Source organism: Myotis lucifugus, unplaced genomic scaffold (genome assembly GCF_000147115.1).
Source record: "Myotis lucifugus unplaced genomic scaffold, Myoluc2.0 scaffold_0, whole genome shotgun sequence".
Lineage (NCBI taxonomy): Eukaryota > Metazoa > Chordata > Mammalia > Chiroptera > Vespertilionidae > Myotis > Myotis lucifugus.
Genome location: NW_005871048.1, coordinates 40,496,038 through 40,520,430, shown reverse-complemented (window position 1 = coordinate 40,520,430; position 24,393 = coordinate 40,496,038). Strand labels below are relative to the sequence as shown.

Here is a 24,393-nt window from a genome sequence, read left to right as displayed (position 1 = left end):
TAATTATAATAAAAATAAATCCTCTGTGGTTTCAAAGTACTGTCATATACAAGAATGCATTTAATATTCAAGAATGATCTCAGATTTAAGATGAAGACACTGTACCTCTGAGTATTAGTGATATACCTGAATGAAACAGGTAGACTTTCAAAATATGTTGTGCATGGTAAATAGATTAGCAAATACATAAAAAGGAATGATTTCTTTTTGTCTGTAACACTTTACAGGATATATTTATAAAAGATAATTGATGAGATACTGCTTGGTATAAGTTTTAACAATGAGGTAAAACTTTTTGAAGCAAGAAAGGCATAGATACTTGAAGATAAGCTTTAAATACAGGTTGTGGTCAATTGCTGACTTTGAGTACATTTATGTAGTATTGTGGTAAACCACAACCCTTTCCCCACTCATGTTTTAATTGAAAGTAGTTTTTTCCCCTCCTTTCAAAACAGTTTAACCATTCATTTGTTTGATGTGGTATAGTTTCTATTAGGAATGAGCCATAGGGAGTGATAATTTTAAAAGCTTTGTAAAGTTTTGAAATATCCGTAAAAATTTTAACCATATTACAATTATAATAATTATAAAAGTGTGCATACTTGGGCAGAAACTAGAAGAGAATATTGAAAAATCAAAAGAGTTGATAGAATTTGGGTTAATATATTTCCTTTAATGTTGTGCAATAAATAAAAATTGGGAGAGGGAGAAAGATGAGGCATAGTAAGTTTGCAGTTTTAAAGTACCCTCAATTTCAGACAGCAATTATGAATAAAATGTAAAACAAAACAAATAACAGGGTCCAAAAAGAATACTACCTCTGTGAACCAAAAATGGAACAGAAACCTGAGGTGGCATGTAGAGACTTATGCAGGCTTGTCGGACTCAAAGTCCTAAAATAAGTTAGGCAGTAGATTTTGGCTTTTGTGTGGTAAAGGGAGACTAAATGTTCCATATTTAAGATAATCACAAGGACCAGCAATTACTGGGAAGATCTCAGGAAACAGGCTCAACAGCTGGAAAATGAACTTGACCTGAAACTGGTTACAAGTTACAGTCATAGCAGTGTCCGAGATGGAAGACATGCGGGTATAGCTCTGACACAACACCCTTTTTAAATGGATCAAGCCAAGACAGTGTTTGAAACAATGGCAATTGAGATTAAATAGCTTTTTGGCAAGGCTTACAGGAATGAAAGATAAAATGATAGACTACACCAACAGTGTGGCTGTCCCCTCCTTGAATGCAGCACTGATGCATGCATTACAGCGACATAGGTATTTCAGGATTATACATATGAATTCCATAAAACCAAAGCAAACTTTATGGCAGTATGGGAAAGGGAGAATCTCATGGGATTAGTACAAAAGGATATTGAGTCATATAAAAGTGGGTCTGGAGTATGGAGTAAACAGAAAAACAACTATTTAAAAAAATTATATATATATATATATATATATATTTTTTTTTTTTCCTTTTTATCGAATTTATTGGTGCTGACACTGGTTAACAAACTATACAGGTTTCAGGTGCATAGTTCCACAACACATCATCTGTACACTGTTTTGTGTGTTTACCACCCCAAGTCAAGCCTCTTTCCATCATCATTTATCCCTTCTGTACCTCCTCCACCTCTCACCATCCTTCTTACCCTTGGCAGTCACCACACTGTTGTCCATGTTCATGAGTTTTTTTCTTTCTTTTTTGCTCAATCTCTCCACCCCCTACCACCAAACCCCTGGAACACCTGTCTCCTCCCCCACCCGCCCTCACTCCAGTTGTTAGCCTGCTCTCTATGAGTCTATCTCTATTCTAGTTTGCTTCTTGGTTCATTAGATTCCACATGAGTGAAATTATATGGTACTTGTCTTTCTCTGATTGGCTTATTTCACTTAACATAATGCTCTCTAGATCTATCCATGCTGTCACAAAGGGTAAGATTTCCTTCTTTTTTATGGCTGAGTAGTCTGTTTTATAAATGCATGACTGCTTTTTTTTTTTTAATTGATTTCAGAGACAGGAAAGGAGAGGGAGATGGAAACATCAATGATGAAAAAGAATTATCAGTCAGCTGCCTCCTGCATCCCCTCTACTGGGGATTGAGCCTACAACCCAGGCATGTGCCCTGACGGGGAATCAAACCATGACCTCTTGGTTCATGGATCATCCCTCAATCACTGAGCCACACTGGCTGGGCATGACTGCTTTTTTATCCACTCATTTACTGATGGATACTTGGCCTGCTTCCAAATCTTGGCTATCTATAATAATAAAAGTATAATATGCTAATTAGACTGGATGTCCTTCCAGACGAACTGCCAGACAAAGCTGGGGCTGTGAGGGAAGCCTGGGTCCTGGGTGCCGGAGGGAAGCCGGTGCCGGCAGGTGGGGGAAGGAAGGCCTACTCTTGCATGAATTTCATGCATCGGGCCTCTAGTTATAAATAACACTGCAGGGAACATAGGGGTGCATGTAGTCTTTCAAATTAGTATTTCAGGTTTCTTCAGATAAATCCCAGAAGTGGAATTGCTGGGTCATAAAGCAATTCCATTTTTAATATTTTGAGGTAACTCCATACTGCTTTACACAGTGGCTGCACCAATTTGCATTCCCAACAGTGCATGAGGGCTCCCTTTTCTCTACATTCTCCCCAACACTTGTTGTTGGTTGATTTATTGATGATAGCCATTCTGACAGGTGTGAGGCTACATCTCATTGTGGTTTTAATTGTCATTTATCTGATGATCAGAGATGTTGAGAATCTTTTCATATGTCTATTGTCCATCTGTATGTCCTCATTGGAGAAGGGCCTGAATAGTTCTTGATATTAACCCTTTATCAGAGATATTATTGGTGAATATGTATCCCATTCAGTGGGTTGTCTTTTCATTTTGTTGGTTTCCTTTGCTGTGCAAAAACTTTTTAGTTTGGTGTAGTTCCTTTTGTTTATTTTTTTCCCTTTGTTTCCCTTGCCCAAGGAGGTCAGAAAAAATATTGCTATGAGAAATGTCTGAGATTTTACTGCCTATGTTTTCTTCTAGGATTTTTATGGTTTTGAGTCTGACATTTAAGTCTTTATTTCATGTCGAGTCTATTCTTGTATCTGGTATAAAAAGGTAGTCAAGTTCATTTTTTTGCATGTATCTGTCCAATTTTCCCAACACCATTTATTGAATACACTATCTTTAGCCCATTGTATGTTTTTGCTTCCTTTGTCAAATATTAATTGACTAACGGCATGGGTTTATTTCTGGGCTCTCTATTCTTTTCCATTGATCTATATGTCTGTTTTTATGCCATTACCATGATGTTTTGATTACTAGAGCCTTGTAGTATACTGGTAGTTTTATATCAGGCGGCGTGAGTCCTCCAACTTTGTTCTTCTTTATAAAGATGGTTGTGGCTATTTGGGGTCCTTTGTGGTTCCACATCAATTTTTGGAATATTCTAGTTTTGTGAAATATACCATAAACAACTATTTTTGAAAGAACATGATTACTTTCAAAACTAAGGTTGTCTAATAGAAGAGACAATATGCATTGCTATGGCAACAAAAGAAAATATGACTTTACAGAGTAGAATGTTGTAGTAGATTCAGAGCAAAATGAACACTTTGACCAGTCATTTTTCTGCTGTGAACAGCCTGGTCCAGTGAATCAACCTTTTGAAGTGGTGAGACTCGCTCATCCTGGGTGGTGTTATTGGTGTCTATATTTTCCTGTTACTGCTGTATGCTTTCCATTGATAGGACATCTCCAGGGACTTTAGCGACAATCACTTTCAGGCTGTGATCTGGAATAAGGAAAAGTAGGAAAGAGTAATTGACTGTCCTGATAATTAGCCTGACCATTAGGATTAATTCAAGATTGATAGTGATGAACTCTGACATGGTCAGGTTGAACTGAAGCCACAGTTTTTCTGTGCTGTTTTTTCTAACATACACTGCGTTTTGTTTTTAGTTTTGATCGAAGAAAGATCAGAAAAAAAAGATAATCACAAGAGCTCCACTCACTGTATCAGACTATAGGTAGGGAAGAAAAAAGGCTCTTGGGCTGCTAACTAGGGCTAAAGCTTTATTGGAAGTTGGGGTTTGGGGCATACAGTTCTGACTGTGGTTCAGTCAAGCCAAGTAATCAGTTCATGACTACTTTGGCCATATCCCCAGTATTCTTCTGGGGAAGTAATGAAAAATGACTTTTAAAAAAAATATATTTTATTGATTTTTTACAGAGAGGAAGGGAGAGGGATAGAGAGTTAGAAACATCAATGAGAGAGACACATCGATCAGCTGCCTCCTGCACACCTCCCACCCGGGATGTGCCCACAACCAAGGTACATGCCCTTGACTGGAATTGAACCTGGGACTTTTCAGTCCGCAGGCCGACGCTCTACCCACTGAGCCAAACCGGTTAGGGTGAAAAATGACTTTTATAAGACTGATAGTAAACTGGGCTTTGCTGATAGTAAACTTGAAAACTGCTGGATGGGAATGGGTGAGCATAAGGATAGAACATAACACAATTCTAGGAGGTACCATTTATATTGTATTCTATGGAGTTGTCCAGCAGGACTGTTGGAGAGAGAAGAGGCGGGAAAAAAACAAGAAACCTCCCATTTGAAATGAGTAAACAACCAAATTTTAGAGCACATCTAAGAAATCTAAGACAGACACCAATAAATTTAACAATTGGAATAAGAATGCACTCCAGATGATATTTAAATTTATAAAACAGACGAGCAAAAACATTTATGTGTGTCGAGATTCAAAGAGGTAAGTCAATATAAACTTACTAGAGGCCCGGTGCACAAATTCATGCATGGGCTGGGGTCTGGCTGGCCTACCCTGATAGGGGCATTGGGCTGGGCTTGCGGCGGGGGAGGCAGCTGTGGAAGGTCAGCCAGCCATGCCCCTGATGGGGGGGCGATTGGGCACAGGGTCAGCCGGGGGAGGGGCCGTGGGCAGTTGGGGGAGCCAATCGGGGCCCCCATTGGGCCGGTTGGCCGCTGCAGTGTGAGTCATAGTGACCAGTTGTTCCAGTCATTCCACTGTTCCGGTTGCTGGGCTTTTATATATATAGATGTTAAAGAAGATTAAAAAACTAAAAGAAGCATAATGAAATAAGATCTACTAGATAGGAAAATAGCTAATTATAAAACTTGGAACTGAAAAATGTGCTATTGAAATAAAAAAAAAGGTATAGAGAAGACAGACTGGACTTGATATAGGCAAAGAGAATTTGGACGATATTACTGCGGGAATCCTCCCAGCATAATACAGAGAAATAAAGATTACTAACATTCATCTAATATGGAATTCAAAAGGAAAAAATGGAAGAATGGTGGGCAGGTAATGTTTGAATATAACAGCTGAGAATTTTTCAGAATTGGAAGAAATTCAAGAGGCCTCAGATTTAAGTACATTTTTGGTATTAAGCATGTTAAATAAAGTTAAATTTAGACCTAGACACCAGAGAAAAAGGTTATTAAAAGCTACCAGATATTTTTTTCCCCTCACATCTCTGAAATCAGAATGCATTGTCAGTCAGTGGTATCATATAATCACTGTTGTTAATGTGGCATTTGTGGTGTAGTTTCATTGCCCATGAGAACTTAGTTGTTATGCCAGGCAACATGATTGGGCAACTGCATTACTTTGATGCCTCAGTTAACACATCATTTTAAGACCAGTTGAGGAAGGAATAATTCTGATTGTTGTGTGAAAACCTTTTGTTGAGACCTTTTGGTAAGATCAAGAAAATGTAAGCTCCAGTGTTTAAAAGAAAGTCTGGAGATATAGTGGAACACTTTTGCTCTTGATGATATAGAGGATAATATGTGGGAAAAAACTGAGTCAGAACCTGAATATGAAGATTTAGGAGTATCTCAAATGATTCATTTTCCTTTCCTTCTTATTCTGTCGTATAGGAGTGGTATAGAATAAAAATTTACCTCAAAGTAAGTCTAAAATAGCTCTTTGAATAAGTATAAAATAAAATTTTAAGTTATAAGAAAGCATTATTTCATGGTTTAATGGACAGAATTTTTTTATTTTAGTGGTACACAATTAATGGTGTGCTTTACTGTTAATGGTATATTAGATTTAGTCGTAGCCAAATATGTACATTAAGTGTATCTACTAAAATAAGTATAATAATACATCTCCTAAATCAACAAAGAGGATATTAAAATATATCAATAAGAAGAGACAAAAGGAAATAGAGAGCAAAGTAAAGAAAACTCAAAATAAGTCGTTAGAAATAAGTTTAAATATATAAGTAACCATATACATATAAATAAATTAGATTTCTTTAATTATAAATAGGTTGTCAGGTTGGGGAAAAAATCTTACGTAAGACAACTATAATGTTCGGCAGGAGGAGAATGTTTCATATAATGAGATTATTCAGCAGTTTAAATAAATGGGTAAAATAAGTAAAAGGGTAAACTGATAGATATGGGAATTAAAATATTCTAGCAAAAGAAAAAATACTAGAGGGGGAGGAATGGATAGAATCTTGAAGTTAGGTTCATGGGAGTTATTACCCTTTATTTGTGTGTGTGCTAAAATTTCTATTCGAAAGTAAAAAATAAAAACAAAAAAGCTAGAATGACGTGAATGGGTACATCTGAAAAGTATAATGTTGAGGGAAGAATATGTAAATTTTGATGCCTTTGACATAGTCTTTAATGTAAGGGTTCTTTGACAGAAAACCCTTTTTATTTATTTGCTAGAGGCCCGATGCACAAAATTAGTGCAAGAGTAGGCCTTCCTTCCCCCAGCTGCCAACACTGGCTTCCCTCTGGCACCTGGGACCTGGGCTTCCCTCACAGACCCGGCTTCATCTGGAAGATAGTCTGGAAGGACGTCTGGTCTAATAAGCATATTACACTTTTATTATAGATAAGCATGGGAACAGTAAACACTAAGCCACATGAATGGAATTACCTTTGCAGAACAAATGGAGGGAATGAGACTGGGAAAGAAATGGGGCTGCATTTGTCTGTGTAATATTTAATTTTTTCCAAAAATTTATAAAAGACTATGAGCAAGATGCAATAAAAAGTTGACATTTCAAAAAAAAATTACTTAAAAAATTATGAGCTACAGCCCAGCTGGTGTCACTCAGTGGTTGAGAGTTGACCTATGAACTAGGAGGTCGCAGGTTTGATTCCCAGTCAGTACACATGCTCCGGTTTGGGCTGGATCCCCAGTAGGGGGCATGCAGGAGGCAGCCAATCAATGATTCTCATCATTGATGTTTCTATCTCTCTCTTCCTTCCTCTCTGAAATCAATAAACATATTTTTAAAAAGTGAACTATGGGAACATTTACCTATAGTATATACTGTAACATACACATCAAACAGTGAAGGTGTTCATGTCATTAATGCAAAAGTTTCCTAGCTAAATTAGTTGAAACTTTTTGGAGAGTTAAAATACTACTTCTGGGCTAATTACTGCTCTTGTGTGTGTGTGTGTGTGTGTGTGTGTGTGTAGGGACCATTTGAAAAATACATGGTAACTAGGGATTACTCTTAAAGAAATGATTGAGCCTTGATATAAACCAGAAAAGGTTTAATATAAGGTAATAATTTAGATGAAATTAAGGGATTTATTTTTAGTTAACATTTTGAGCAAAGCTGTAGCATATAGTTGTGTCCAAAGGTTGTGAGTTGGTGGCTGAAATACAGCCTGTGGTTCACTTGCCTTGGTAGGGTCGACAGCTCAGAGGAAGGGTGCTTTTTTCTGATTGTTCTGCTCAGAGGTGATGTCATACTAGATGTGTAGTGGGTCTCTGATTTAGATATATTCAAATCCAAGTCTAAGTAAATAATTTATTTTGCCCTATAATAGATTATTATCATTATTTTAATCCTCACCAGAGGATATGTTTTCATTGATTTTTAGAGAGAGAGGAAGGGGGATGGGGAGAGAGAGAAACATTGATGTGAAAGAGACATCAGTGGGTTGTCTCCCACATGAACCCTGGCCAGGAATAGAACCTGAAACCTTTTTGGTATACAGGACGATGCTTCAGCAACTGAGTCACCCAGCCAGGGCTATAATAAGCTTATTATTAGCCTGAATGTAGCTTAAAAAAAGTGTGCATAGATCTTTGAATAATTTTTCCTTTGGTAAATTTGAAAACAAATACTATTATGACATAGTATGTGTCTTACCCTTACTCAAAAACCTTTATTTTTATAAAACACCATTTAGAAAGCACTCATATTTGTGAAATGTGACTAAGTACTTATTTTATATGTCTATATTTGCTTCATAGGACTTTATTATAAAAATTATAGGCACTTAAGCAGAAACATTTTTGGTAGAATATCAGTAAATTTATTTACAATGTTCTAATGAATAAAATGAATAAGATGTAAGATTTATTTTATTATCAATAGGTAATCTGTTAAAACCCATCTTTTATTTATGAGAAGAAATGTAGCTATTGCTTTTAAACCATAATTTCCTCATTTAAGATCAAATGCCCCAACTTCCCTTTTAGTAATGACTTTACAAAAGTGGTCAAGTATGTTACTACTAGGACATTTAGTTTCGGTAATTTTATTCTAAGAATTTATGGTATTACTAAGCATATGTACTATTTAGAAAGTTGTTTTTACTTAATATAGTATTGGTTTGGTTGTTTCCTATGAGAGATGTTTCTTGCTTTAAAAAAAAATACATGTTCCCAGTACAATTACCTTCTAAAATTGCCTCATCCCTTAACATGCATTAAATTGTTATTTCATTTTAACTTATATCAAGAAAGAAGAAAGGTAATTTTGTAGTTCAAAATGTTTTTGTTTTGTTACAGGCAGCTGTTAAATCTAAGAAAGCTACAGATACCTATAAACTCTACGTGGAAAAATATGCATTAGCAAAAGCTGATTTTGAACAGAAAATGACAGAAACAGCTCAGGTTGGTATTTTTAAGGCTTTAAATCTAAGGATATTTATGTATATTGATTAAATATAATTTTTCTGTCATATACTTTTTTAGTACTAGAAATGTTAAAATGCACATTCTCAATGTTTTAATAATGCTGTTTTAAAAATACACATTTTGTTTTGGAGATTGAGGACCAAGATGCAATAATTATAATATAATGGATTATTCAGAAGAGGCTATTTAAAGAAAATTGGGGAAAATGAGGACATTGGTAAATGATGAATCCAGGCCTTATATATAGATTTTAAAATTGACTTCTGCTTAATAAGAAAACTGGAAATGACTTCATGCTGAGGTGCTGAGGATATAGCAGTTAACAAAACAAAACTCTCTGCTTTCATAAAACTTCCATTTTAGCGAGAGAAGACAGGCAATAAAAAAATGTCTGTTTTCCGTAAGCTTGGGGTAATTATATTTGATTTGTTGTTCTTAGAGCCTAATTAAAGGCCTAGGTTTAAGATGGGTGCCTTTTATGAATCATTCCTAAAACTTCCATCCCCACCCTCTTGTCCTCTTATGTATCCCCCCACCGCCCCACCCCATAGCACCTTTCATTATATAACATACCATGAATTTTATTTGTTGTATTAGTCAGGATAGGCTGGGTATGCTGAGGTAACAAAGAACCCCCCCGCCCCCCTACAAATCTCAGTGACTTACAGTAGCAAGGATTTATTTGTTGTGCTACTTGTTCATCATGGGTCAGCTGCATCATCATCACTCTGATACTGAGGATGGTGGAGGAACACTCTTCTTAGAACATTATTCTTAGTCATCATGTCTGAGGGGCTAGAAACATGGTGAAGCACGCATACCTGCATATGTGTGTGTGTGTATGTATGTAAAAAATATATATTTTTTAAATTTTGTCTTCTACAAAAATGTAAGTTCTGTGAGAGCAGGTATTGACTTGTGCACTGCTATTTCCTCAGCACTTAAAACAGTTTTCAGATGATGATAGGCACTCAATAAGTGAAAGAAGGACTTAACAAAATCTGACTTTTTGGACTCTAGGGAGTCTTCTCATTGGGAGTGGTGAAGGACTCACATATCAGAAACCAAAGGCTTGCTTGTGTGTAGGCATACACACATCCATCTTTACTTACCCTGTTGTGGGCACTGTGCTGGGTGTATACTGTATCTACTTAAATAAAACAAGTATCTCCCTGCTCTGGGAGTATAGAGGAGGGAGGCAGACCTTAAATACATGCCTAAATATAAAGTTACAAATTATTACAGTGTTATAAGGGAAAAGAATAGGCTTCCATGAGATAGAATAATAAAAGTTAACCTAATTTGGAGTAGGGAGTTAGGAAAGGCATTTTTTGGGGAAGTGACATTTAAAACTGAGATGAAGAATAAGTAAGAGACTCATTCTAGGGCCAGAGTGTTCCAGGCATTGGAGACCATATAGGTATGAAGACCCAGAGATGTAAAAGGGCTGTCACATTATATAAAGTGTAAAATGCTTGCTAAAACTGAGTAAGGAGAGATGATAGTGAGGCATGAGGTTAGGGAGAACACAGGCAAAGACCAGGCTTAAGTAAGGGTTTGGTTTTCCTCTAAGAGTAATTTGAAGACATTGGAGGGTAGTATGCAAGTATGTGACATGGTCTGGTCCGAATTTTAAAAGATAATTCTGGCAGTTTTGTGAAGAATAGATTATAGTGAGGACAAAGGAGAATCAACTCTCCCTCTCTCTTCCTCTCTGAAAGCAATAAAAATATTTAAAAAAATAAAATTCTGTTGTTCTACATCCCTGCCTATGAGACAAAAAATCATTGAAAAAAAAAAAGTCCAGTTTAGAAGGCAGTTAATAGTGAGATGAGAAGGATGAGGGCCAATGTGGTGGCCTTAGAGAACGTGAGAAGTGAATGCATTTGGAGGTGGCAGGAGTGGGGTGGATGGAAGAATTCTAGAGAGATCAAGATCTCTTCTGAGTGTTGGCTTGTAAGTCTGTATGGGTAGAGATGAATGGGAAAGACTAGATGAAGAACTGTTGTTAGTTTGAGGAGTCAGAGGGGACCAGATGTTCAGTTTTGAACAGCCTACCTAAGTGGAGACAACAAACGGGCAGTTTTGGAGGACCTAAGTAAGCTGGATTCCAAAAGCTCTGAAAACAAAAAGCGTTTTTCTATAACTCATTTTGCAGCAAAACTTGACTTAAACTGATGTGAGGCTGTTTCTATACTCTTTATTTATATTACTTAGACTAAATGTACGTGTTTTCTTTTAGAAATACTAATGTTTTTGATAAACAGATGCCACTGCAGATCCTGCTGGTAGTATTATGAAATATATGGTAATAGCATCATATTATCTTTATTTAAAAAATCCAAAATGTTGAATTCCCAAACACCTGGTCCCAGAGGTTTTGAATAAAAGGATTGTGAGCCTGTATAAAATAGGGGCTTGTCAGCACACAAAGCCATAATGACATCACCTTTGGACAGAGTGTGGGAGAAGAAAGGGCCACCCACACTCTGAGAGATTCATCATTGACAATTTGATAGAGGAAGAGATGCTGAAACCCAAGTAGGAGAAGCCAGAGAAGGAAGAAAACTGGGAAGTATAATATCATGGCAGTTGGGAAATGATAATATTTCAAGGAGGGTTTATAGTTAGTTGTGTTAAGTTGAGGCTCTAATTCTAGTGAGATAAAAAGTTTTAATTTCTATAGCAACTAAGATCATTGTAGACTTCAGCAAGTGCCCTTTTGTCTTCTAAATCAGAACACTCATTTATAAGGCAATTGTTGATTTATTAATTTTGTATTAAAATGACTAGTTCCTATCTGAAAATATTTGCCTTTCAATTATTTGTTTGAAAAAACAGGAATTAGAATTTGCTGGAATCAGGGTTTTTTGTTTATAGTACTTTATAAAAGTATTCCTTTTCTTTTTTTTTTTAAAAAAAATATATTTTATTGATTTTTTTACAGAGAGGAAGGGAGAGGGATAGAGAGTTAGAAACATTGATGAGAGAGAAACATCGATCAGCTGCCTCCTGCACACTCCCCACTGGGGATGTGCCTGCAACCAAGGTACATGCCCTTGACTGGAATTGAACCTAGGACCCTTGAGTCTGCAGGCTGATGCTCTATCCACTGAGCCAAACCGGTTAGGGCCTTATTTATTTATTTATTTTTATTAAATATATTTATTGATTTCAGAGAGGGAGAGATAGAAACATCTATGATGAGAGAGAATCATTAATGGCTGCCTCCTGCACACCCCCTACTGGGGATCGAGCTGGCTGGGCTATAAAACTATTTTTAGCATTCATTTTTTTCTCTCCTTATCTTTATCTTTTGCTTTCTCATTACATTTCCCCCCCAAAATTGGCATTTTAATTGTTTATCCTGACATTTCCAAGATGGGAACATTAATTTATTTGATCAGATATATAAATAGCCATGCTGCTCTTAAATAAAGATGATGGTATACTGTGCTAATGCGCTCTTTCTCGCGCGCTTGCTCTCTCTCTCTCTCTCTTACACTGGCAGAATAGATTAACTATTGTTTGTTAATAGACAGTAGACTTTAATTTGGGTTATTTAGAAGTGAAAAGAATTATTGTACATCTCCACTTTCCTTTTGTTCCAGCCTAAGTGGTTGACTTAAATCCCAGTAGGAAAGGACCTGTCAGTCTAATGAGTATCAAATTTGGGTGGCAGGACCTATATTTACTAGTGGGGAAGGAAATTGAGTCCCTGGGGTGAAAAAGGTTAGAATGTACTTAGAGTATTTGTGATGTAATTTTTTTCATTTGCGGTGAGAATAAGCATGATTAAAAATGTGACTTCTCTTTGTGTTTATGATTTTTACCACTGTCAGTTAATGACACTTGAAAAACTTGAAACACTATGGAGATTTTGTTCACTTTTAACAGTTTGATGGCTAGTTCAAGGAGACTGAGATTTGTTTAAGCAGCACCCCCAGAGTAAGGTTTTAGAATTAGAGTGCTTCTCTGTAGATATCTCTAGTATAACAGTACATACAAACAGTGAATTTGAAAGGAGAAAAAAATCTCATTTGTTCAAGAAAGTTCATTTATTTATATTCAAATACTTGAGAGTATATTTCCATTGCTGAATTGCTCTGAGTTTAGCAGTCACTAATTTTGAGGATATTTAGCAGTATCTACCCACCAAGAAAACACAGCACAGTTTCAGAATTGCATTTGAATCATGTGTTGAGTTTGTGGTTTCATGCTCAAGATTTTTCTAAATAATTAAGGATCTGCCTTATTGACTGTAGCTGTTTCAAAAGAGACTGAAAAGGTAGCACAATTTTCTTGGAATTAGGGGTCATCATATGCAGTTTTGACCAAGCTTTCCTGGATTTTGGTCTACCTATCTATGAGACAGTCTCTGGTTCATTAAGTTACAGAAATTTGAGGGTGACTTTTTATAATACGAACATAAAGTAGAATCATGCTCCTGCTGAATATTCCTCAGTTCTTAAGACTAATTCAGGATCTTGCACTGTTGGTATTCTCATTGACTTGTTCAAAATTAGTCAAAATAAGCACTCTAACTGTTATTTCTCATGAAGAATAAAACTGATTGAAGTGTTTGTATTATTGTATTATTGCCCAAACGATAATTGCACTTTTTTTTATTGTATTATTGCCCAAACTGTAATTGCACTTTTTTTTTTTAAGTTCAGAAGCTTAACACAAATATGGACATGATCATTTGGCTTATTGATTTTTGATCATGGAATTCAGTGTTGAAGAAAACTAGATATTAAATATGGGGTGATGGAATTTAATTTGATAAACTAACCAGAGGAAAAAAACTGAAGCATTTAGACCTATTTCTTAAAACTGATTTAATTTAGGAGGGGAGGGGGTCAGGAAGGGTAATCAATCAGGCTTGTGCATGGAAATGACAAATGTATTTTTTAGTGTGTTTATTATTTTTTTAAATTTATCTTTATTGTTGAAAGTATTACAGATGCTTCCCTTTTTGTTGTTGTTGTTTTCCCATTGACCCCATCCACTCCGCCCCCAAGCCTGATTCACCATACTATTGCTGTGTCCATGGGCTATGCATATCTTACTAATAAAAGCCTAGGTGATCCTCACACCCTCACGCTGTGATGCCCTCAGGCTGTCACAAGATGGCTGCGCGCACAGTGGAGGCGGGGCCCAGCGGCCACTCCGCACAGCTTCCGCCAGGGTTCCGCGGGGTTCTCTAGTATGCATATAAGTTCCCCAGTTAATCTCCCCCCTCCCCCCCTTCCCTCTGAAATTTTGTTCATCAGATTATTTTGTTCATTAAATTCCACATATGAATGCGATCATGTGATTTCTCTGACTGGCTTATTTTGCTTAGTGCATAATACTTAACAAATGTATTTTGTTTGAAAATGGCTAGTTCAGCATTTCCCAAATCCTGTTTTGAGGAATATTGTTCTGTGAGATATTAATAGATATTCAGAGATGAAGAAAGACAACCAGGGTGGTTTGGTCAAAAAATTTTGGAAAACACTGGGTTAGGCAAAATAAAACAAATTTTGTTATACAATAATTTTCAGACTTTTAAATGTTTATTATGAAGCCAAGTCTAGCATTAGTTTTCTTATTGGGGAATAAATACAAGAATAACCTGGGAATTTTTTCCAAACAACATTCTCACCTCTTTCCACCCCCACCCCCAGGTAGTAGTGGAGGATCTGTGTGTTTTGTAGTTTGAAAACATTCCCCTGGTAATCTGATGTATCCCCACCTTCAGTTGAGAACTGCTAAGAGTTTATAGACTTCCCAAATTTATTTGACCACAGAATATCTTTTGAAGACTACATATTAACATTTTTGAGGATTCGAAAGACATTTTGAGAGCCTGTGGGCTAGATTGTAAAGTGTTTAGAAGTAAACTGCAGTTTTTCAGTTTTTGAAACACTTCTCCCTTGGTTTTTATGACAGACACCCATATCTTCTGGGTCTTCTAATTTTCTGACCATGATAATAGGTTTTAATTTGTGTTATCTTCAAACTGAAAAAGTTCATGTTTACCTGAGAAATGGCACAACAAAAAGTTAAGTTTTCTCTGCTATATTTCAGTATGTTTACTAAACCCATTTGTCTAGAAGCATTGCTAAATATTACATAATGAGTAACTTGCTAAATTTGGTTAGCTATATAGAAATAAATGATCTGAATCTATTGCTGTTCAATTCTTGGTGGGAAAATCACAGTTCCTTCCATCTGTTACTTTTTATATTTGTTACTCAGAAATTTCAAGACATTGAAGAAACTCATCTCATTCACATAAAGGAAATTATAGGATCCTTGTCAAATGCTGTAAAGGAAATTCATTTGCAAATAGGCCAGGTAAGTTTTTACTTCATGAACTGATTCATGAACATTTTATGTTCATTTATGACTCTTTAAAAATCCCAAACTCATAACATGATACTGAATTATTTCAGATAAAAAATATGTATTTTCAGCCCTAGCCAGTTTGGCTCAGTGGATAGAGCATCAGCCTGTGGACTGAAGGGTCCCAGGTTCAATTCTGGTCAAGGCCACATGCCCAGGTTGAGGGCTCGATCCCCCATAGGGGGCATGCAGAAGGCAGCCTATCAATGATTCTCTCTCATCATTGATGTTTCTGTCTCTCTCTCCTTCTCCCTTCCTCTCTGAAATCAATAAAAATATATTTAAAAAATATGTATTTACATGTATTAACTGTAAAATAAACTGGATTTTTGATTGGTCATCAGGGATAATTCAAATTAATTTTTAAAGTTAACTATGTTCAGTTCTGTTTATGTTAAAATTCTGAAGTTACCAATTTTTTAATATATCTTTTTTGAAGTTTTACTATTTTAAAATTTAGAACAGCAGCTGTAAGTTATAGAACTTGTACTTAGACATTTTTCAGAAATGTAAAGGCGGTTTAATGATCACAATTTGGGATGCATTGAAATATAGTAGAGAAAGATGAAGTCTGTTATTCTTTATTATTAAACATCTAAAACTTTTAATTGCCTGTGCAATTTTTATTTATCATAAGGATTATGTGCCAAAACATTTCAAGAAACAAGAAGCTGCATTTATTTCTAAGGTTGTGCAGCCATATCTAAGGGGTTCATGTAAACAGTGATTGGTACCCGTAATTCTACTATTAGTGTAAGATAGGCAACAGACCCTGTTTAGTAAATGAAAGTTCTTAAAGTCTCTGGCTCAAAAAATACACATTTGGTGTAATGAATTTTAATTGCTTTGTGGAAGTTTTGTCTGACAGTAAGAATATGTACAGAAAAAGAAAGAATTTATCTTTATCTCATTTTAATAGGTCCATGAAGAATTTATAAATAATATGGCTAACACTACAGTTGAAAGCTTGATACAAAAATTTGCTGAGTCAAAAGGCACTGGGAAGGAAAGACCTGGTAAGATGATAAACTCTGCAAGGAAATGTATTCATGTTTCCCATCCAGCAACTAATGTGTTTGCCTTTAAATTGCAAAACTGCAGAATGGAGCTTGGGAGATACCTGAAAATTTGTGTCAAATCTTAGGTATCATTTACTTTGTGTCTGATGATATGTTAAAAATTAAGATTTTTGTTTTAACCTTTAGTGGTTAACAATTTAGTATTACTTAAAATGGTTATTATAACCTTTACTAAGTTAATATGTTGCAGTTTATATTTTTTAAAGTAAATTAGCAACAGAAGGCCATTTTTAAAACAGAGTAGAGTGCTAACAAGTATTCCCGGCACTGTGTACGGGTAGACACTGAGGATACAGCAGTGAACAAATGAATACAGGAATCCTGGTTCCTGTTTTATGAAGAGATGTTTATAGGTATCCTGAATCTTACTTTTAATAAGGATGTTATGATATATCAAATATAATAAGTAGCTCATTCCCTTCTCCTGTTCATCATAGTTTCTACATTTCTTCAATCTGTTAGTTACTCTACAATATTGGTTTCACAGGTAAAAATAATTCAGTCCAGTAAAGAAAGTATGGTTTGAAATTCAGGAAAATAGACAAGTTATTTTTAAAGAAGTGCAGGAACCATTTTTCCTCAGTGCAGTTCACAAAACTAAGGCTTGAAACCGAAATCTTCTTTACTTTATTCTTCCCACATTTCATCAAATTTCAAGTCATATTAATTCAATTGTTATTAGATTTTCCCTTCAGCCCTTCTTTCCATGCTCTCTCTACTTACCTGATTAATTGCAGCAGCAGGTTTCTAAATACTAGCACAGCAATCCACTTTACATGTTATAGCACATTCATGTTTTGACTCTACAATTTTGAACTCGTAATTGTGCTACTCATAAATCTTTAACTTTTTATTATAGACAGAGTGATCTGTACTTGGATTCGAAGCCTTTCAGGATCAGGCCTTGGCCAGTCTTCAGTCATATTTTCCATTGTTCCTTTTACAGCCACCCTTCAGTGCAGCCAGCCTGAAATGTTTGCTGTTTCCTATACAAGCCCCTTCTTTTCTCTTGGTATCTTAGTTGCCCTATGTCCTTATTCTAGAAAATGTTATATCCCACTCCTTTTCTACCCCATGTTTTCCCATTTATTTGTCTAAAGAAAAAATTCTTAAAGAGTCAGGTCACATGTTACTTCCGCCATCAAAAGTGCCAGAGAACTTTAACAGTACTTTTTTTTGGCATTGTTGCCATTACCTTAAATTTTAATAATTGTGTGCCCTAGCTGTTTAGCTCAGTGGGTTAGAGCGTTGGCCTGTGCACCGAAGAGTTTAGGATTTGATTCTGATCAGGTGTATATTAGTGTATCTTGGTTGCAGGCTCGATCCCTGGCCCTGGTCAGGGCTTGTGCAGGAGGCAACCAATCGATGTGTCTCTCTCACATCGATGTTGCACTTTCCCCCTCCCCCCTTCTCTTTCCCTCTCTCCCTCTCTCTCCTCTTCCCTTCCATTCTCTCTAAAAAAAATCAATGGAAAAAAATATCCTCGGGTGAGAATTAACAAAAAAATTTTATAATTGTGTGCTTGTGAAAAAAAGTTATGTATTTGATTCATCTGTTTATCATCTTTATGTGTAAACAGTACATTTTTTTAATGAATTAGTGACCAAATGGATAAGGTTAGCATATTACGGAGGCTGGAATGAATGGATTTGCTGTTTGAAAAGTCTTGGTGAACAAATAGTAAATTATAGTTAAAGTTTAGTGAGCACTTAATTCTGCTAAGTTAGCCAGGTACTGTGCTAACCACTTTGCAGGCAAACTGATCTTCAACAACTCTTTGAGGGTAGGTTGAGAGAAATGTTGAGAGGTTAAATGATTTACCTAAACTAATACATGTCAGAGCTGGGATTAAATGCCAGGATTCTAGTTAGTTTACATATATAGAGAGAATAGGATGTTGAGATACATAACTATTGAACAACGAGAAACCCTAAAATTCCTTAAAAAGAGATTAAATTATAAGTAAAGACCAATTAAGAGAGGAAAAACAATTGGGGAACAAGTAGAATTTTATGTAGAGCATTTAGAAGTGTTCATAGAATAAAAGCAAAGATGTATCAGCTGGTTAAAAATGCCTTAGAAATCTAAACAAGATTGGTAGATTGTATCATTATCAGTATCTTGTTTGCTATGATATAGTGTAGTTTTCCAAAATGTAGGAAACCAAGCAAAGGTGTACAAGGGATCACCATGTATTTTTTTTTTAAACAACTGTATGTGAATCTACAATTACCTCAATAAAAATTTCAGTTTTCTTATTTGTGGTACAGCACAGTATTTAGCCCTGTAGTTTGTGGTCCACTCTTTACTAGCATTGAGATCTTTAAGCCTTAATGCCCTCATCTGTAAAGGGAGGATAATAATAGTACTTAACCTCATGGGGTCATGAGGTTTATTTACATGAGATAATGTTACATTTATTGAGTACTTAATAGATGTTATTTTCAAAAAATTAATACATTCCTAATTAATAGGTAGCTAATAATGGATATTATTTCTTTATAAATTTAAATTTACTGGCCTCAGGATATACTAAGATGTAGAAAATTTCTGAAGCTAAATGGTGAGAGGGAGTCCAAGAATGGTGATGACATGGGCTTGTCTAGAATCACTAGACCCAGAATTAGGTGACTGTTTCAGGATGACTGTTGACATTGTGACTGACTTTCAAAAAGCTGGTCCTAGTACTAACTTTAAAAAAGGAGGGAGAGTGTGGGATTTAGTGGAAAGATAAATATCACTTCTCTAGTTGACTTGCTATGGGTGACTAGTTTTAGCTCTTACACATTATTTGTTCAGTTTGTGAACACATGAACAAACGAGTCTTGGAACCCATAACAATGATGAAAATTTTGAGTTTCTCAGAAAAATAGCAATCAGTTTTACATGTGGTTGTATGGAATTCATAGACTTAAAGGATTTTGCTTTGTAAGATGTATTCTAACCTTCAATTTGTATACTATTGATTGCTAACATTTTTTTTCCTCCTGTTTTGTAAGTGCCCCCTCTGGTGGATGAAGAAGTCCTTTTAAAATTAGTTTTAGTCCTATGGATTACACATTTTAAAAAGAGGCCCAGTTCTTTAAACATCTTGTAAGCCGCCCTAGCTGGTTTGTACAGTGGTTAGAGCGTCAGCCCGTGGACTGAAGGTTCCTGGGTTAGATTCCGGTCAGGGGCACACCTCAGTTATAGGCTCGATCCCTGGCCCCTGTTGGGGTGTGTACAGGAGGCAACCAATCTAGGTGTCTCCTTCACAGTGATGTTTCTCTCTGTCCTCTCCCTTCCATTCTCTCTAAAAAAGAAATCAATGGAAAAAATATCCTTGGGTGAGGATTAACAACAACAACAACGAGAAAGCTTTGTAAATCAAAAAATTATTTATCTTGTGCTGTAAAATGACTTTTTTTTTTAGTCAGTTACCTGTTGGAAGATATAACCCCTAACTTTGTCTCCAGTTATCCTGTGTCAAACGCTGAGAGCGTTGACATTTTTTCCCTATTCGTTGAGACTATTTTATACTAATTATATGCAGTGACATTTTTGTCATTACTTTTTTAATTGATATATAATTGACATATAATATTGTATTAGTTTGTAATGATTTGATATATTGTACTTACTGCAAAATGATTACCAAAATAAGTTTAGTTTAAATATCCATCCCCACACAGTTACAATTTTTTTTTTCTCATGGTAAGAACTTTTAAGAACGACTTTCGAACCTTTCAAATACACGGTACAATATTGTTAAGTGTAGTCACCATGCTGTGTATTACATCTCCAGGACTTTTTGACTTTGTAACTGGAAGTTTATAGCTTTTTTACTACTTTCACCCATTTTTCTAATCTCCCACTCCCCACCTCTGACAACCACTAACCTGTTCTTTGTATTTCTTTTTAGATTCCACATATAAATAAGATTATACAGTATTTGTCTTTCTCTGACTTATTTCACTTAGTGTAATACCCTCAAGTTCCATCCATATTGTCATAGAACAGACTTTTCTTCTTTGTTATGGCTGAATAATATTCCATTGTATATATACACCACATTTTTTGATCCATTCATCTGTAAGTGGACATTTAGGTTGTTTCTATGTCTTGGCTATTGTAAATAGAGCTGCAGTGAACGGCGGGGGGGGGGGGGGGGGCGGTACAGATATATTTTTTGAGATAGAGATTTCATTTCTTTCAGATAAATACTCAGAATTGCTGGATCTTATGGTGGTTCTACTTTTATATATTTGAGGAACCCCCATACTGCTTTTGACATTACTTTTTTTAGTATAGTACTGCCTGGCTCTCCTGGAATTTGAGTCACTGTAATTGGATGCTTGAAACATCAAAGCACCTCTCGTCTGAAAGGGTCATGAAGAAACAGGTGTTTTCTAATTTTGAATATCTTTTTATGTTCTAATAACATTATCTAGTATTTCTACCTATTCTCATCTATTTTAGTTGCCAAAGGAGATTAAAGTCCATATTTTTGAAGTTTCCTGTTTTATAGTCATTCTGCTTAATTAGTTAATTAATTAATTAATTAATTAATGATTTTAAGAGTATATTTATTAAAGCTGGGAACAGTGAAACAAGGAAGTGCCTAAGAAGAAGCAACAGGAGAGAGCCTGGGCAGGGCTGCTTTGGCTCTCTAGAGATGTTATGGGAAAGAAAGGAGCCAATGTGGGGCTGCTGTCATGTCAGTACACTGGAAAGTCAGAGAAAAGGGGGCTTGGAGACAGGACCCAGGGGGTTAGCCCAGACAAGCAGCCACTGCCCATTACTCCCCTGGTTGCAAGTCTCATGGAGACCCTTAGAGTTTAGAAGAAAGAAAATTTACTTGAAAAGGAGATTTGTATGGGTGTGCCCCAAGGAGGGCGTGCCATCTTTCAGTAAAATTCTGTATATTGTTTATAATTCATAAAAGTTAAGCAAGTTTTTAATTTATAAGAAACAAAAGGGTAACTTAAAATGAAAAGTTGGTAGGCCAGTGCTTAATATGTTTAGAGAAAAGGTTATGTTGAAGTGCTTATTGTATTTTCATTATATAGCAATATAGGTGTATAGCTTCAATTTTTTGACTTCCAGAGATTATACTGTGTTTGAAGATACAAATAGGAAAAGCCTGAGAAAGATAGATATAAAAAATAATCAGCCACAAAGAAAAAGGGAAAAATGATATTTCTGTGGTCAGACTGCTTAAATGAAATTGGTTAGTTTAGGTATTTGGAATATTTTGGCTTCTACATTAGGTGTATTATTTTAAAGTATAGGGTAAAGCAAATAATAAAAAAAAAAAATCTAGTGATCATCTTTTTAGACCCATTAAGGATTTGGAATAATGTCAAACCTGTAAATAGAACTTCTTACCACTACTCTCACCATTTATTATTTTCTTAATCAGAGAAGCAGAAACCCTTGTGTAGAAAGCAAAATTAAAAATAACTAAGAGCCAGAGACCCATAAACCATACCTGATATCCTGTGATTACTTGGTTTTTCTATTCAATAGTTTTTCTATTCAATAGAAAAAGAGGAAAGAAGAATGAATAATGATTAGGGGAGAGAATAATGTAGATTAGCACAAACAGGAGAGTAAAGGAGGAGAGCCCTCAAAGGAAATAAAATAGAAAAGCTCTACTCTGTGAAGCTTTTGTGTCTTAGCCACCTAGGGCAGAGGTGTAGAACTCTGCCCTGTGGGATATATGTGCCATTTGATAATGATTCTTTTATATCTTTTAGAGCAGGAGTCGACAAACTATGACCATTGAGCCATATTTAACTCTGCTTATTTTTGTAAGGCCTATAAGCAAAGAATGGTTTTACATTTTTAAATGATTAGGGGAAAAAATTAAAAGAAGAGTAGCATTTGTGATATATGAAAATTACAAAATCAGATTTGAGTGTCCATAAAAGATTTTTTTTTAACACATTCACACATGTTTGTGTATTGTCTGTGGCTGCTTTCACACTACATACAACGGTAGAGTTCAGTAGTTGTGACAGACCTTATGGCCCACAGAAACTAAAATATTTACTGTCTTACTCCACAGAAAGTGTTTGGCTACCTGTGTTAGAGAGAACATGTCTTATGTAGTATAGTAGCAGAGATGTTATAATACACTAGAGGCCTGGTGCACGAAATTTGTGCACTGGCGGTGGGGGGTGTTCCCTCAGCCCAGTCTGTGCCCTCTCTCAGTCCTGGAGCCTTCGGGGGATGTCCGACTGATGGCTTAGGCCCGCTCCCTCCCCATAGGGGAGCGGGCCTAAGCCAGTAGTTGGACATCCTTAGCACTGCTGCAGAGGCGGGAGAGGCTCCTGCCACCGCCGCTGTGCTCACTAGCCATGAGCCCGGCTCAGGGCTTCTGGCTGAGCGGTGCTCCCCCTATGGGAGCGCACTGACCACCATAGGGCAGCTCCTGCATTGAGAGTCTGCTCCCTGGTGGTCAGTGCACATCATAGCGACTGGTCGTTCTATCGTTTGGTCGATTTGCATATTACCCTTTTATGATATAGGATAGGATAGGATAAGATTAGAATTTTGTACCTCATAACCACACATAATCTTTCTTCAACAGCTGATTTTGCTGTTCTTCGGTTCAGAAACCATTTAATTTGACATTCTACACCAGCTACATCTGCAGTCATATCACAGTAACTGAACCTCATAATAATAATCCTAAATTGTGAAGTAAAGATTAAACTGTTTTTGTGCAGGCTTTGTTTAAGGAAAGCTGAATTCTCTAATTTGAAATAGCTATTAAAATGTTAAATGTATAAACAGTGGCAACAAAATATGAAAAAGTAAGCTGATTATAATTTTTACATGTGCATAATAACAAGGACAGAATTTTAGTTCTTTTTGCATTATGTAAAAGAAGCTAACTCAAGCCAATTTGAACTTAAAAGGAAATTGATTGGAAAGAAACCAAGGTATCCCAAGGATCCAAAATCAGGAATGGAGCCAGGCTGCAGAAAGAAACCCATACCTGTAGGCACACTAGGTATCATTTTTCCTTTATTTACTAGTAATCTCTGCATTTCTATGGCTTTGTTTTTTTCTTTGCAGAATTGCTTTCTTTGCTTTCTCGGGCACCTCCCAATAATTTTTAGGTACTTTTACTTTTTGTTAATTGCAGCCACAGCTCAGAATTAATCCAGGTTTTTGATCATTTCCAAATTTCTGGGAGAAAGAATCTGGTTCAAGAAATCTTGAGTCAGGTGATCTTTCTAGTCTAGTCAGTTCTGACTAGGTCATTCAGTATAAGCATTGCTTCTGCAGCACCTGTGGAGAAGGGGGAAGTTACTAGAGAAAAGTGAGTTAGTATAATTGCCCAAGGTTTTATCAGGATCACAGAGGGTGAAAACATGACTCAGTTTGGGGGTATGAAGGCATTGCCAGATTTTGGATATAGGAGGAGATTATATTTCAATGCTAAGATTCTGTTTGGAGAACTAGATGAAAATTTGGAAGGTTTCACAGCGACTGAAATTCCATGGTTAAAATTCTGTTTCTCTGATTTAAGAACAGGGTTCTTAAGTTTGCCTCATCACTGGTTCTCAAGCCTTGGGTACATATGAGAATCATTTATAGAAATATTTTCCCTTTTCATTTCTCTTTTTAAAAAAAGTGCACTTCTGGTCAGTGTGTTCAGTGGTAGAGCATTGCCCCACGCACTGAAGGGTCTGGGGTTGATTTCCTGTCAAGGACACATAACTGGGTGGTGGATTTTCTCCCTACCCCAATCTGGGCATTTGTAGGAGGCAACCTTTCAGTGTGTCTCTAGCATATCTCTGTCTCTGTCTCTCTCTCTCTCTCTCTCTCTCTCTCTCTCTCTCTCTCTCTCCCCCCCCCCCCCCTTCCTTCCCCTCCCCTCCCCTTCCCTCCTCCCGTCCCACCTTCTCTTCCACTCTCTCTGAAAAGCAATGGAAAAAATATCCTCATGTGAGGATTAACAACAACAAAATAAGT

General features: G+C 36.2%; 1 protein-coding gene and 1 pseudogene across 3 annotated transcripts in view; both read left to right on the top strand.

Annotated features, from left to right (window-relative positions):
* The window catches only part of FCHO2 (FCH domain only 2), a 113,113-nt gene that overhangs the window by 31,237 nt on the left and 57,483 nt on the right, over window positions 1-24,393 (top strand). For all 3 annotated transcript variants that reach the window (XM_023750868.1, XM_014451807.2, XM_006081340.3), the window contains exons 6-8: window positions 8,825-8,929; window positions 15,200-15,298; window positions 16,266-16,362. In XM_023750868.1, the coding sequence (XP_023606636.1) occupies window positions 8,825-8,929; window positions 15,200-15,298; window positions 16,266-16,362 (301 nt within the window). The remainder of the gene's footprint in view (window positions 1-8,824; window positions 8,930-15,199; window positions 15,299-16,265; window positions 16,363-24,393) is intronic.
* LOC102443239 lies at window positions 281-4,087 on the top strand (annotated as a pseudogene).